Source organism: Aethalodelphis obliquidens, unplaced genomic scaffold (genome assembly GCF_003676395.1).
Source record: "Aethalodelphis obliquidens isolate GAN/ISIS:26980383/991018 unplaced genomic scaffold, ASM367639v1 scaffold23, whole genome shotgun sequence".
Lineage (NCBI taxonomy): Eukaryota > Metazoa > Chordata > Mammalia > Artiodactyla > Delphinidae > Aethalodelphis > Aethalodelphis obliquidens.
In genome coordinates this window covers 8,080,468-8,092,707 of record NW_020837967.1, presented here as the reverse complement: position 1 = coordinate 8,092,707, position 12,240 = coordinate 8,080,468, and the positions used below count along the sequence as shown (strand labels likewise).

Genomic DNA, 12,240 nt, shown 5'->3' with positions numbered 1-12,240 from the left:
CAATTTAATTACTTGTGATTGGTCTGTTCATATTTTCTATTTCTTCCTGGTTCAGTCTTGGAAGGTTGTACCTTTCTAAGAATTTGTCCATTTCTTCCAGGTTGCCCATTTTATTGGCATAGAGTTGCTTGTAGTAGTCTCTTAGGATGCTTTGTATTTCTGCGGTGTCTGTTGTAACTTCTCCTTTTTCATTTCTAATTTTATTGATTTGAGTCCTCTTCCTCTTTTCTTGATGAGTCTGGCTAATGGTTTATCAATTTTGTTTATCTTCTCAAAGAACCAGCTTTTAGTTTTATTGATCTTTGCTATTGTTTTCTTTGTTTCTATTTCATTTATTTCTGCTCTGATCTTTATGTTTTCTTTCCTTCTGCTAACTTTGGGTTTTGTTTGTTCTTCTTTCTCTAGTTCCTTTAGGTGTAAGGTTAGATTATTTATTTGAGATTTTTCTTGTTTCTTGACGTAGGCTTCTATAGCTATAAACTTGCCTCTTAAGACTGCTTTTGCTGCATCCCATAGGTTTTGGATTGTTGTGTTTTCATTGTCATTTGTCTCTAGGTATTTTTTGATTTCCTCTTTGATTTCTTCAGTGATCTCTTGGTTATTTAGTAACGTAGTGTTTAGCCTCCATGTGTTTGTGTTTTTTACGTTTTTCCCCTGTAATTCATTTCTAATCTCATAGCATTGTGGTCAGAAAAGATGCTTGATATGATTTCAATTTTCTTAAATTTACTGAGGCTTGATTTGTGACCCAAGATGTGATCTATCCTGGAGAATGCTCCATGTGCACTTGAGAAGAAAGTGTAATCTGCTGTTTTTGGATGGAATGTCCTATAAATATCAATTAAATCTGTCTGGTCTATTGTGTCATTTAAAGCTTCTCTTTCCTTATTTATTTTCATTTGGATGATCCGTCCATTGGTGTAAGTGAGGTGTTAAAGTCCCCCACTCTTATTATGTTATTGTTGATTTCCTCTTTTACAGCTGTTAGCAGTTACCTTATATATTGAGGTGGTCCTATGTTAGGTGCATATATATTTATAATTGTTATATTTTCTTCTTGGATTGATCCCTTGATCATTATATAGTGTTTTTCCTTGTCTCTTTTAACATTCTTTATTTTAAAGTCTATTTTATCTGATATGAGTATTGCTACTCCAGCTTTCTTTTGACTTCCATTTGCATGGAATATCTTTTTCCATCCCCTCACTTTCAGTCTGCATGTGTCCCTAGGTCTGAAGTGGGTCTCTTGTAGACAGCATATATATGGGTCTTGTGTTTGTATCCATTCAGCAAGCCTGTGTCTTTTGGTTGGAGCATTTAATCCATTCATGTTTAAGGTAATTATCAATATGTATGTTCCTATGACCGTTTTCTTAATTCTTTTGGGTTTGTTTCTGTAGGTCCTTTTCTTCTCTTGTGTTTCCCACTTAGAGAAGTTCCTTTAGCATTTGTTGTAGAGCCTGTTTGGTGGTGCTGAATTCTTTTAGCTTTTGCTTGTCTGTAAAGCTTTTGATTTCTCCATCGAATCTGAATGAGATCCTTGCGGGGTAGAGTAATCCTGGTTGCAGGTTCTTCCCTTTCATCACTTTAAGTGTATCATGCCACTTCCTTCTGGCTTGTAGAGTTTCTGCTGAGAAATCAGCTGTTAACCTTATGGGAGTTCCCTTGTGTCTTATTTGTCGTTTTTCCTTTGCTGCTTTCAGAAATTTTTCTTTGTCTTTAATTTTTGCAAATTTGATTACTGTGTGTCTTGGCGTGTTTCTCTTTGGGTTTATCCTGTATGGGACTCGCTGCACTTCCTGGACTTGAGTGGCTATTTCCTTTCCCATGTTAGGGAAGTTTTCGACTATAATCTTTTCAAATATTTTCTCGGGTCCTTTCACTCTCTCTTCTCCTTTTGGGATCCCTATAATGCGAATGTTGTTGCATTTAATGTTGTCCCAGAGGTCTCTTAGGCTGTCTTCATTTCTTTTCATTCTTTTTTCTTTATTCTCTTCTGCTCAGTGAATTCCACCATTCTGTCTTCTAGGTCACTTATCTGTTCTTCTGCCTCAGTTATTCTTCTATTGATTCCTTCTAGTGTAGTTTTCATTTCAGTTATTGTATTGTTCATCTCTGTTTGTTTGTTCTTTAACTCTTCTAGGTCTTTGTTAAACATTTCTTGCATCTTTTCAATCTTTGCCTCCATTGTTTTTCTGAGGTCCTGGATCATCTTCACTATCATTATTCTGAATTCTTTTTCTGGAAGGTTGCCTATCTCCACTTCATTTAGTTGTTTTTCTGGGGTTTTATCTTGTTCCTTCATCTGATACCTAGCCCTCTGCCTTTTCATCTTGTCTGTCTTTCTGTGAGTGTGGTTTTTGTTCCACAGGCTGCAGGATTGTAGTTCTTCTTGTTTCTCCTGTCTGCCCTCTGGTGGATGAGGCTATCTAAGAGGCTTGTGCGGGTTTCCTGGTGGGAGGGACTGGTGGTGGGTAGAGCTGACTGTTGCTCTGGTGGGCAGAGCTCAGTAAAACTTTAATCCGCTTGACTGCTGATGGGTGGGGCTGGGTTCCCTCCCTGTTGGTTGTTTAGCCTGAGGCAACCCAACAGTGGAGCCTACCTGGGCTCTTTGGTAGGGCTAATGGCAGACTCTGGGAGGGCTCAGGCCAAGGAGTACTTCCCAGAACTTCTGCTGCCCATGTTCTTGTCCCCACGATGAGCCACAGCCACCCCCGCCTCTGCAGGAGACCCTCCAACACTAGCAGGTAGGTCTAGTTCAGTCTCTCCTGGGGTCACTGCTCCTTCCTCTGGGTCCCGATGCGCACACTACTTTGTGTGTGCCCACCAAGAGTGGAGTCTCTGTTTCCCCCAGTCCTGTTGAAGTCCTGCAATCAAATTCCACTAGGCTTCAAAGTCTGATTCTCTAGGAATTCCTCCTCCCGTTGCTGGACCCCCAGGTTGGGAAGCCTGACATGGGGCTCAGAACCTTCACTCTAGTGGGTGGACTTCTGTGGTATAAGTGTTCTCCAGTCTATGAGTCACCCACCCACCAATTATGGGATTTGATTTTGCTGTGATTGCACCCCTCCTACCATCTCATTGTGGCTTCTCCTTTGTCTTTGGATGTGGGGTATCTTTTTTGGTGAGTTCCAGTGTCTTCCTGTCGATGATTGTCCAGCACCTAGTTGTGATTCTGGTGTTCTCACAGGAGGGAGTGAGAGCACATCCTTCTACTCCACCATCTTGGTTCAGCTCTGATTTGTCTTAAGAAATTTAAATCTGACAATTATACTTTCTTTAAAAAAAAGAAAAATATTTTTGTTATGTATTCATTTCCTTCTCTCATGACACTGTATGCTCTTTTGATCTAGTGTGGACCTAGACTTATCCTATTTTTACCTGGAAACAATTAGTCACTCAAGGCTATCATTTCTTTTGTAAATTTATGATATTTATCCAAGGCTTAAAAAATGATTTCTGAAGATACATTGGTAACATTGAGGAAAGTCCATCTCATTGTAATTAAAGTAGTACCATTCATTAAAAGATTTTTTGAAACCCATGTCTCTGGAACACACAATACTGTCATGCATATTTAAACATAAAATAAGTGGTTAGACATAATTTTGTTAATGAAAAAATTCATATGTTGAAGAAACATAATTATTAATAAAGCTCTTATGGTATACAGAATATGTAATAGAGATTGATGAGTGAATCAAAGTAAGTAATACTAGAAAATTAAAAAGTAGAACAGGGCTTCCCTGGTAGCACAGTGGTTGAGAGTCCGCCTGCCGATGCAGGGGACGTGGGTTCGTGCCCTTGTCCGGGAGGATCCCACATGCCGCGGAGCGGCTGGGCCCGTGAGCCATGGCCACTGAGCCTGCGCGTCTGGAGTGTGTGGTCTGCAACGGGAGAGGCCACAACAGTGAGAGGCCGCGTACTGCAAAAAAAAAAAAAAAAAAAACGTAGAAAAAATGAGAGGCAATAGTTAACGTATCTATATGAATGGCAATGACATGTAAGATACAATAAGCCATGAAGGAGTAGTGTGTTTGGGGGGAGAGGAGGACATGGGACTGCTTCTCTGAAGAAAGAACTTGTTTAAGTTAGTCAAATTTGTATTAGTATTCACATTCTAATAAATGGAAACTTTGTTTTCAGATTTTTCAGATTGGGATTCTGCTAGTTTGACGCTCAATAATGAGACTTGTCAGAGAGCCGGGCATTTGAAAGTTGATGATAAATATCCATTTGTGTCTCAATCAATGACCAAAAGTCAGTCAGCATCCACAGAATTTGGACAGATGACCCTAATAGATAAAGAAAAGATTAATATCGGAGCGGTGTTTCTGTTAGGGAATTACACGCTCCATGACCTGTGTGAGTCACAGCTGCCAGAAAACAGAGAAAGCAAACAAGGTAATAAATAAGCACAGAGCACTCAACCGTAGGCCACCTTAGCATGGCTTCACCATAATCCTCGTGTTTCCAAAATCATTTTGTGGCAAAATCTGCTTTGTGTTTACTCCTTTTATTCAACCTGCAGCCAGACATCTTTTAGCAAGACGTTTGCATTCTTCCTCTGACCAAAGCAACATGATAAATAACAAAGAGAATTAGGAGAGAGAATAAGTTCGTTAGGCTAGTATTTAGCATACACCTGAGAGTGGGTAGCAGGATTATATTTAGAATTTGGGGACTAGTTGGGAAACCCAGGTAGACATCTCAAGATTCCTTTCTCAAAATGTAGTTTTTTTAGCTTTATTTTTGTTTAGCTCTGAATTCATTAGTATTAGTTATAACTATATTCAATGTAACTAAAAAAGCACCTCCAAAACCAAACACTAAACTATTTCTTGTATTTTCTATGAGTTTATATATTTTAGAATTGGCTTTCCCAGCGGTAATGGGAGTCATTGGGGATTGCTACATAGTCCCTCCTTCTTAGCTGTGTCCACATAGTATATCAACTTATTATTTTTAATGAATTAATAGTTCACAAGGGATATTGGTTTTAAGGAGTGCTGATCATTTAAAAATAGTATATGGAAAATCAATTCTAATTCTACTAGGATGCCCAGTCTATTGATTAACCACACCTAATATATGTTCTACATAAATACCAATTAATTTAGTGCCCTTGATCAGTCATATGATCAGGGCTATAGTAATCAATCATACACTGTTTTCTTTTTCCAGTCCTATAGTTTTATCTTCTTGTCCTTCCTTACCTGTAGAATTAATGTTACATTCACAAAAGATTCTCAGTTATCTCCTAGAGTAGTGACTACAAGCTATAAACTCAAAGGTTTTTTTATCTATACAAGTGACTTGTTTGCTCTCATTTCTCCATGAGCTTGGTAGGTCCAAGAAGCACGAATTCAAACGAAACAGCTACACGAGCCCCCTCAACACAGGAAGATGTGAATCAGGAAAACTGGAAACTAAATATAAGCAACTTAAAACAGTTCATGCAGATCATTTCTCTTCTCAGTTGATACCTTTTATAAAGTAATAAGCAGAGTCTAGTTCTTGAAGGACCCAGGATTCGTGCATTTATTTATTTAATAAAGATTTATTCTATGCTGGGTCCTGGTAATTTTATATCTTAAATATTTCTGGAAACAGTCCCTCAGTGTAGGCCTGCATCATCTTTTTTTTGCATTATAATGCCATCAAATTCGTCTCCCTCTATTTATTTGTATGGCCTTCAAATTCATCCCTCCCGCAGCATTTAGAGTGATCTATCTCAAATGCACCAGTGATCATGAACCACTCTTTAAAGCATACTAATGTCCAGCCATCTTAGAATGACACGAGGCTTTCATAATCTAACTTCTACCTGACTCTCCCTCTCTAGCCCTTTCTGTCTGTCCTTTGCTCTGGAATTCTGAACTGCTGGTGATGCTCTCTCATCTATCCCTGTATTTTAGACAAATATTCACCCTGTTTTATGTATGCTTCTCTCCCTGTCTTGCTACAGCTTTCCATGCTCTCTCCCTTTCCTGTCCTCTATTCCCTTGAATCTGACTGACCTCACTGTGTAAGTCTCAGCTCAGGCATTATCTCTAGAAAAGCCATCCCTGACACCTTTTATCTACATTCTTCTTTAAACTGCAATGTTTAGTACTAAGCAGGAACTCAGTAAATAATTATTGAGTAAAATAAATAAAGACTGTGTATACAAAGATGATTTCAAGAGATTGTCCTCTACAGTCTAGGAGCAAAGAGGATAGTCGTGAAGAAATAATTTACAGTTCAGGTGATGAAGATACACTAGAAAAATCTATAAAGTACTAAGGTAGCTACTAGGAAAGAGATACCTATTTGGGGAAAGAGAGCTGTAATCAAGGAGGACTTCACAAAGCAGGCTGGGTCTTAAAAGATGAAAAGAAATTTGTCAGAAGAGTAGAGGAAAACATTTCAGATTAAGGAACTGATAAAAGCATGAAAAGTAACAGGAATTTTGGAAACCATGAATAACGTTGCAGTTGAAGCTTGGTGTGTTGTTAAATCGGTACTATTATGAAGTAGAGAACAGAGTATATTGTGACTTTATATGTTTGTCCTGTATTTTTAAATTTTGTTTGGTTTTTGATTGTTCTGTTCATTGATGTTTGGTGGATGAATTTGTAAATGAATCTTTGAGATGTTTGTGTGCCTGTAACATGGTGACATCTGGTATTTCCCAGATGGTTTGTTGAAGTTTTAGGTAATTAGAAGTATTTCTTAAAGAAGTAAATATTCAGCTAAAGATTAAGCTTAATTTAAATTGTCATTTGATAAAATTTTTTAAATCTATTTTTATAAAGATTATGTCTTTTATCTAACTGTTCTAAATAGTTAATTTTAACTAAACATATAGATTTGTCAGCAGAACTAGACTTAGAAATAACATCGGAGGAAGCACAAGAAAGGCTTGATGGAAGTGAAAATAACCACTCACAGGTATGTAAAAATGTAAATGTAAATTTCTGGCTCAATATGGTTTTCTATGCTTTAATGACATAACAGAGTTCAAATGAAATTACCTTTCAAAATTAACCTCTTAGAATCAATAGATAATAATTTAATATTTAGTTTTTATAGTGCTTTAATTATAAAGCTTAAAATATTGTTAGAATCTATTATAATTTATAGCTAAACTTTGTCCTTGGAATTGAGGCAAAAAAATTTCCTGAATATTGTTTGCTTCTTCCTCACATGATAAAGAAGATGATAATCAAATACTGAATCATATGATTAAGCAGTTGAAATTATGAACAATATATCAATGATGGTCCGTGAGTTAGATTCATGGAAGGAGAAATCATTCCCAGCTGTTCAAAATTTGCAGTTTCAAATTGCCAGTCACTAATGCCAAGATTAAAGATTTATTCTGTCTTGTGACCTCTATGTAATCGATCTAAGGATCTACATTCAGGGAGAGAGGGGGTCATACAATCAACCCAATTGCTTATTAAGGAATCAAACCTTCCAGAATTGGACCTTTGTTGTTAGGGTACAAACAATAACTTTCTAATTTATTTCATTTCAGGGTAGGAAACCAGTAAATATTATTAAACAATGTTTTATCCACTTTCATTAGTAGATATTAGAATAAAATATAACTGAATGAAAGCAGGTATTATATCAATGTATAATACCATCATAGTATATAATTTGCATTAAAATTTAGGAATTTGTTCCTCTTTCTGATTGGTGTTAATTGATTTTGGCTCCTAGTAATTTAAGATTTGTCTATTCTCCAGTTACTAGTCCTTAAAAAAAAATCCTTATGTGCACATAGGGACTCTTTAAGGTACAGTGAGGTGAAATATTTTTAAGTAAGGAAGCCTTTGTAACATTAAAAATCAGCTCCTAATTCATTTTTGGTAGATTTAACATATATGAATTATTTAGTTCAAACAAACAGTGACAAAATTGGGTTTGTGAGTTCATGTTTTCCTCCTGTTTTAGGCTAAGGCAAGTTATTTTTCACTTCTCTTAGTTGTAATCCAGTGATTTGTGAGTAGGTAAACATAGATTAAGAAGTTTAACGGTTGTATTTTAATTATTCTCTAATTTTTCTTTGTCCATACTTGATTACTTAAGGATAAAGTTATTTTACAAACATGTACCCTGACAGAAAAGACATCTGAAAATCAAATCAAGCCAATTAATCTTCCGCTTTTGCATCTGCAAAAAATGCCTCAAGAACCAGAAATGAATAATGAATGTGATAGAGAGGACATATCTGTATGTTCAGGACTTCCTTGTGTACAAAAGTATGAGGAAATGTGGACCAAACAAGGCAAATTAGAGTGGAAAAATAACTTAAAACTCATCACAAATGAGTTAAAGCAGAAGTTTGGTGAAATTTTTGAAAAATACAAAATTACTGTTTGTCCTGAGGAAGAGCCACTACATGATACCCCTAAAGAAGGAGCAAACGTAAAGGAAATACCTTCTAATTTGACAAATAATATACCCGACTGTGAGGCAAAAGATGCATTTGGAGTATCTGTTTCTCTAGCATTTCAAGCATTTCCTGAACAAAAAGAACCCAGTCTTGAAAATGTTTTTCCATCTTATTTAACCTCTGGGTACTGGGGACATGCTTGCCCATCATCTTCACAGCTTTATTTAAATGAAAATAAATTAGACTATGAAAGTGATAAACCAGACACTGAACATGTTTTTAACAAAAATGAGGAGAGTTTTTATAATGATACAAAAAATAAAAAAGTAAGGGACCCAGTAGTTACATTTGAAGTGCAAGAAGACCAAGAGTTTGATATGCAAATGGTACAAAATATGAACCAAAATAACACTAATTGGAAATTAGACATCGGATGTATACCTCAGTCTAGTGATCCCAAAAGACTTTTTGATTTATGGCTTGCCCGCTCCAATGAAATGAGACACATGATTCAAATAAAAAGTCGTGATATTTCTGCTGTTACAAATACTTATAAGAAAACCAAACCAACACAAGACTGGTTCCAGAAGCCATTACTTGCAGATAATTGCAGTGCTAATAACTATAAAAGCATGGAACCTGAATTAGAAAATGGGAGTTCTTCTCCACCGAATAGTAACAGAACATCCAAAGTATATCTAAATGAAGAATTACAGCAAGATATGCAAAGGTTTGAGAATGAGATAGGCATGTTACAAGTACAGTTCCTGGCTTTGGAAAAAGAGAAAATGCAACTTCAAAAAGAGGTAGAGGTTCATTTGCTGCTACTTTGTTCTTTCTCTTTATCAATGATCTGATCCATTCTGATTTTCCACTTATTAATAAAATGGGGTCCGCTAAATAGGTAATTGTGTAGAAGTAGATTACTTCTGCCATTTAAATAATAGGAAACTATTTTCATGGCTTTTGTTCCTTAATCAACCTAAGTCTCTCTCTGTCAGTCTTTCATATGGACTGGGAAGCTAATTTAGCTACATACCGTGTGACCTTCTGAGCCAGAATAAGCACAAAGGAAATTGCTTAAGAAATATAATAAGCTAGGGTTTGGGGGTTTTAAATATAAATTACACTTCTATAGTATGGGAAGGAAGCAGTGACTGAAAGAAGGGACATAAACACGTATTCCTGCTAAACTAATCTCTTCATTGTGCTTTAGTGTGTGCGATCTTCTCTGCTTTACTCAGTCCCTTGGCACTTAGAATTCCAACATGGCCACTTCAAGATATTTTTAATAACAAATACATGTACTCCCACATATTCTTTAATCACCACTCTCAGATGTTTCTGTTGAGTCAGACCTTTACATTATGTTGTTTAATAAAATGTGGTAAGTTTTGACATGTATGATTTTATCATATAGGTAGTATAAACCCTCAGCAAAAAAAATTCAGTATTTATCTCCAAAGGAGAAAACTGAGTTTTGACATGCGGTGAGTTTTTTTCTCCTTCCAGTAATAGATTTTTTAATTTGTTTGTTTGCTCTTTTGTGTAAGAGGTGCATTGACTGAGTTTTAAAGATAGACAAAAATCTGTAGATATTCTCCTTTAAAAGAAAAAGAGATGAGCCCTACCCCCAACTGAGGCATTAAATTACTTTGCCAAAGTCACACTTTTAACTTATCTGATTAATTTGATGAATTCATTTGGTAATTTATCAGATTCAGGGTTACAGAATTGTATCATCTATTTTGGTGCCATGAAATGCTAGGAAATGCCACTTTAGGGGCTTTGGACAAATCATTGAACCTTTCTTGGTTTTATTCCCATTATTGGTAAATAGTGGGGCTAAAGTAGATAATTACTTCTATACCCTTAAGCTATAAAATTTCATGGTTATTGAATGTGAAATTGGGAGGCGTTACTCATTTTCCAGAATTCCACACTAACTAACAATTCATTAATTTCACTCTACTCCTGTTTTTTGGTAAACTTTGGTTCATATATTTTAGTGAACACCGTCACTTTTTTGATAATCCCAGGATCCAAATGGAAAAAGAATTGTAAAAGGCAGTGGGGGAAGAATAGCTTCAGTGCAGAAAGAAGAACGTTTCCTTTTTGTTACTGAAGCACCAAGGTGTCACATCCTCTAAATTTGGCTGTTTAATGCAAAATCCAGGTGGTAAAGACCGAAGAGGACAAATTTTGTGTCTTTGTCTCTTTATTTCTCTATCTCTGCCATCAGACGGGGAAGAGTGGATGTGAATAGCTGCACAACATTAAAAAGCCCTTTTTGAAATTTTTAAAACTTTATTTCTTTTCCTCAAACAGAAAGAAGCAGAATTTACAAAAATTTCAATGACTTGTAATTAAAAAAAATTAAGCACAAAACTATTTTTATTGCTTAAAACCGGGGCAAACTCTGAGTCAAATAATTAATGAAAATGAAAAGGTCTTTATAATGAATAAGGTAATAACAATTATATGTAGTGTCAAACTTTCATTAAAGGTTGAAGAAGAAAAGAATAAGCACAAAAGTAGTGAAATGGAAGTATCAGAAAACATATATGATGCTGATGATAGTGGATTAATTCAACAGAGAAAGAGCAGAAAAACTAATAACCAACAGTTTCCTACCATGGAGAATGAAGATTCTGATAGGTAAGCCTATGTCAGTATTTAACAATAGATAATTGTTATTTTCCTATAAAACAAGTTCTCATTTGAGCTAATGTTCATGATTAACAAATTTTATATTTTACTAGGGTTATAGTTATTTCTAATACTCTTGTCCTTTAGCCTTAATACTAGCGTTAATTGGTTAACACACCACCGTATTACAGTATTAGAGTATTCTGGATTTGACTGTATACTTACCTTTACCAGTGTGTTGTATATTTAAATATATTTTATGTTAACTAACTAGCGTCCTTTGATTTCAGCTTGAAGACTCCTTTCAGCATTTCTTGTGAGGCAGGTCTAGTGGTGATGACCTCTCTCAGCTTTGCTTTGTTTGGGAAAGTCTTTATCTCTCCTTCACTTCTGAAAGACAACTTTTCTGGATAGAGTATTCTTGGTTGGCAGTTTTTTTCTTTTAGCACTTTGAATATGTCGTCCTACTCTCTTGAAATCCATTGATAGACTTATGGGGATTCCCTTATAATTTACAAGCCTCTTTACTTTTGCTGCTTTTAAGACTCTCTCTTTGTCTTTGATTTTTGACAGTTTTGTTATAATGTCTCCTGGCGAGGATTTCTTTAAGTTGAGTTTGTTTGGTGACCTATGAGCTTTAGGAACTTGGATATCCAAATCTCTCCCCAGGTTTAGGAAGTTCCCAACCATTTTTTCTTTAAATAAGCTTTCTGCCACCTTCTCCCTATCTTCTCTTTCTGGAACTGCAGTGATTTATGAATTATTTCTTTTGATGGTATCTGGTAATTTCTTCCCACTTTTTCATTCTTTTTTTCTTTATTCTTCTCTGATTGGATAATTTCAAAGCTCCTGTCTCTTAACTCACAGATTCTTTCTTCTGTTTGATCCATTCTGCTGTCAGTGCTCTTTATTGCATTTTTCCTTTCAGTCATTGTATTCTTCAGCTCCAAAATTTCCATTTGGTTCTTTTTTATTATTTCTGTCTCTTTGTTAAACTCCTCATCTTGTTTGTGTATTACTTTCCTGATTTTGTTGGGTTGTCTTTCTGTGTTTTCTTGTAGCTCACTGAGTTTCCTTAAAACTACTATTTTGAATTCTCTATCAGGTAGATTGCAGATCTCCATGTCTTTGGGATTTGTTACTGGAAAATTATTATGATCTTTTGGTAGTGTCATGTTTTCTTGATTTTTTTTTTATGTTACTTG

At 35.7% G+C, this 12,240-nt stretch overlaps 1 protein-coding gene across 10 annotated transcripts in view; it reads left to right on the top strand.

Annotated features, from left to right (window-relative positions):
- ANKRD26 (ankyrin repeat domain 26) overlaps positions 1-12,240 on the top strand; it is a 92,452-nt gene that overhangs the window by 39,470 nt on the left and 40,742 nt on the right. For 8 of the 10 annotated variants that reach the window (XM_027121657.1, XM_027121653.1, XM_027121649.1 and 5 more), the window contains 3 exons: positions 4,147-4,404; positions 6,851-6,933; positions 10,893-11,044. In XM_027121657.1, the coding sequence (XP_026977458.1) occupies positions 4,147-4,404; positions 6,851-6,933; positions 10,893-11,044 (493 nt within the window). The remainder of the gene's footprint in view (positions 1-4,146; positions 4,405-6,850; positions 6,934-10,892; positions 11,045-12,240) is intronic. The other 2 variants (XM_027121651.1, XM_027121650.1) reach the window with 2 other exon arrangements.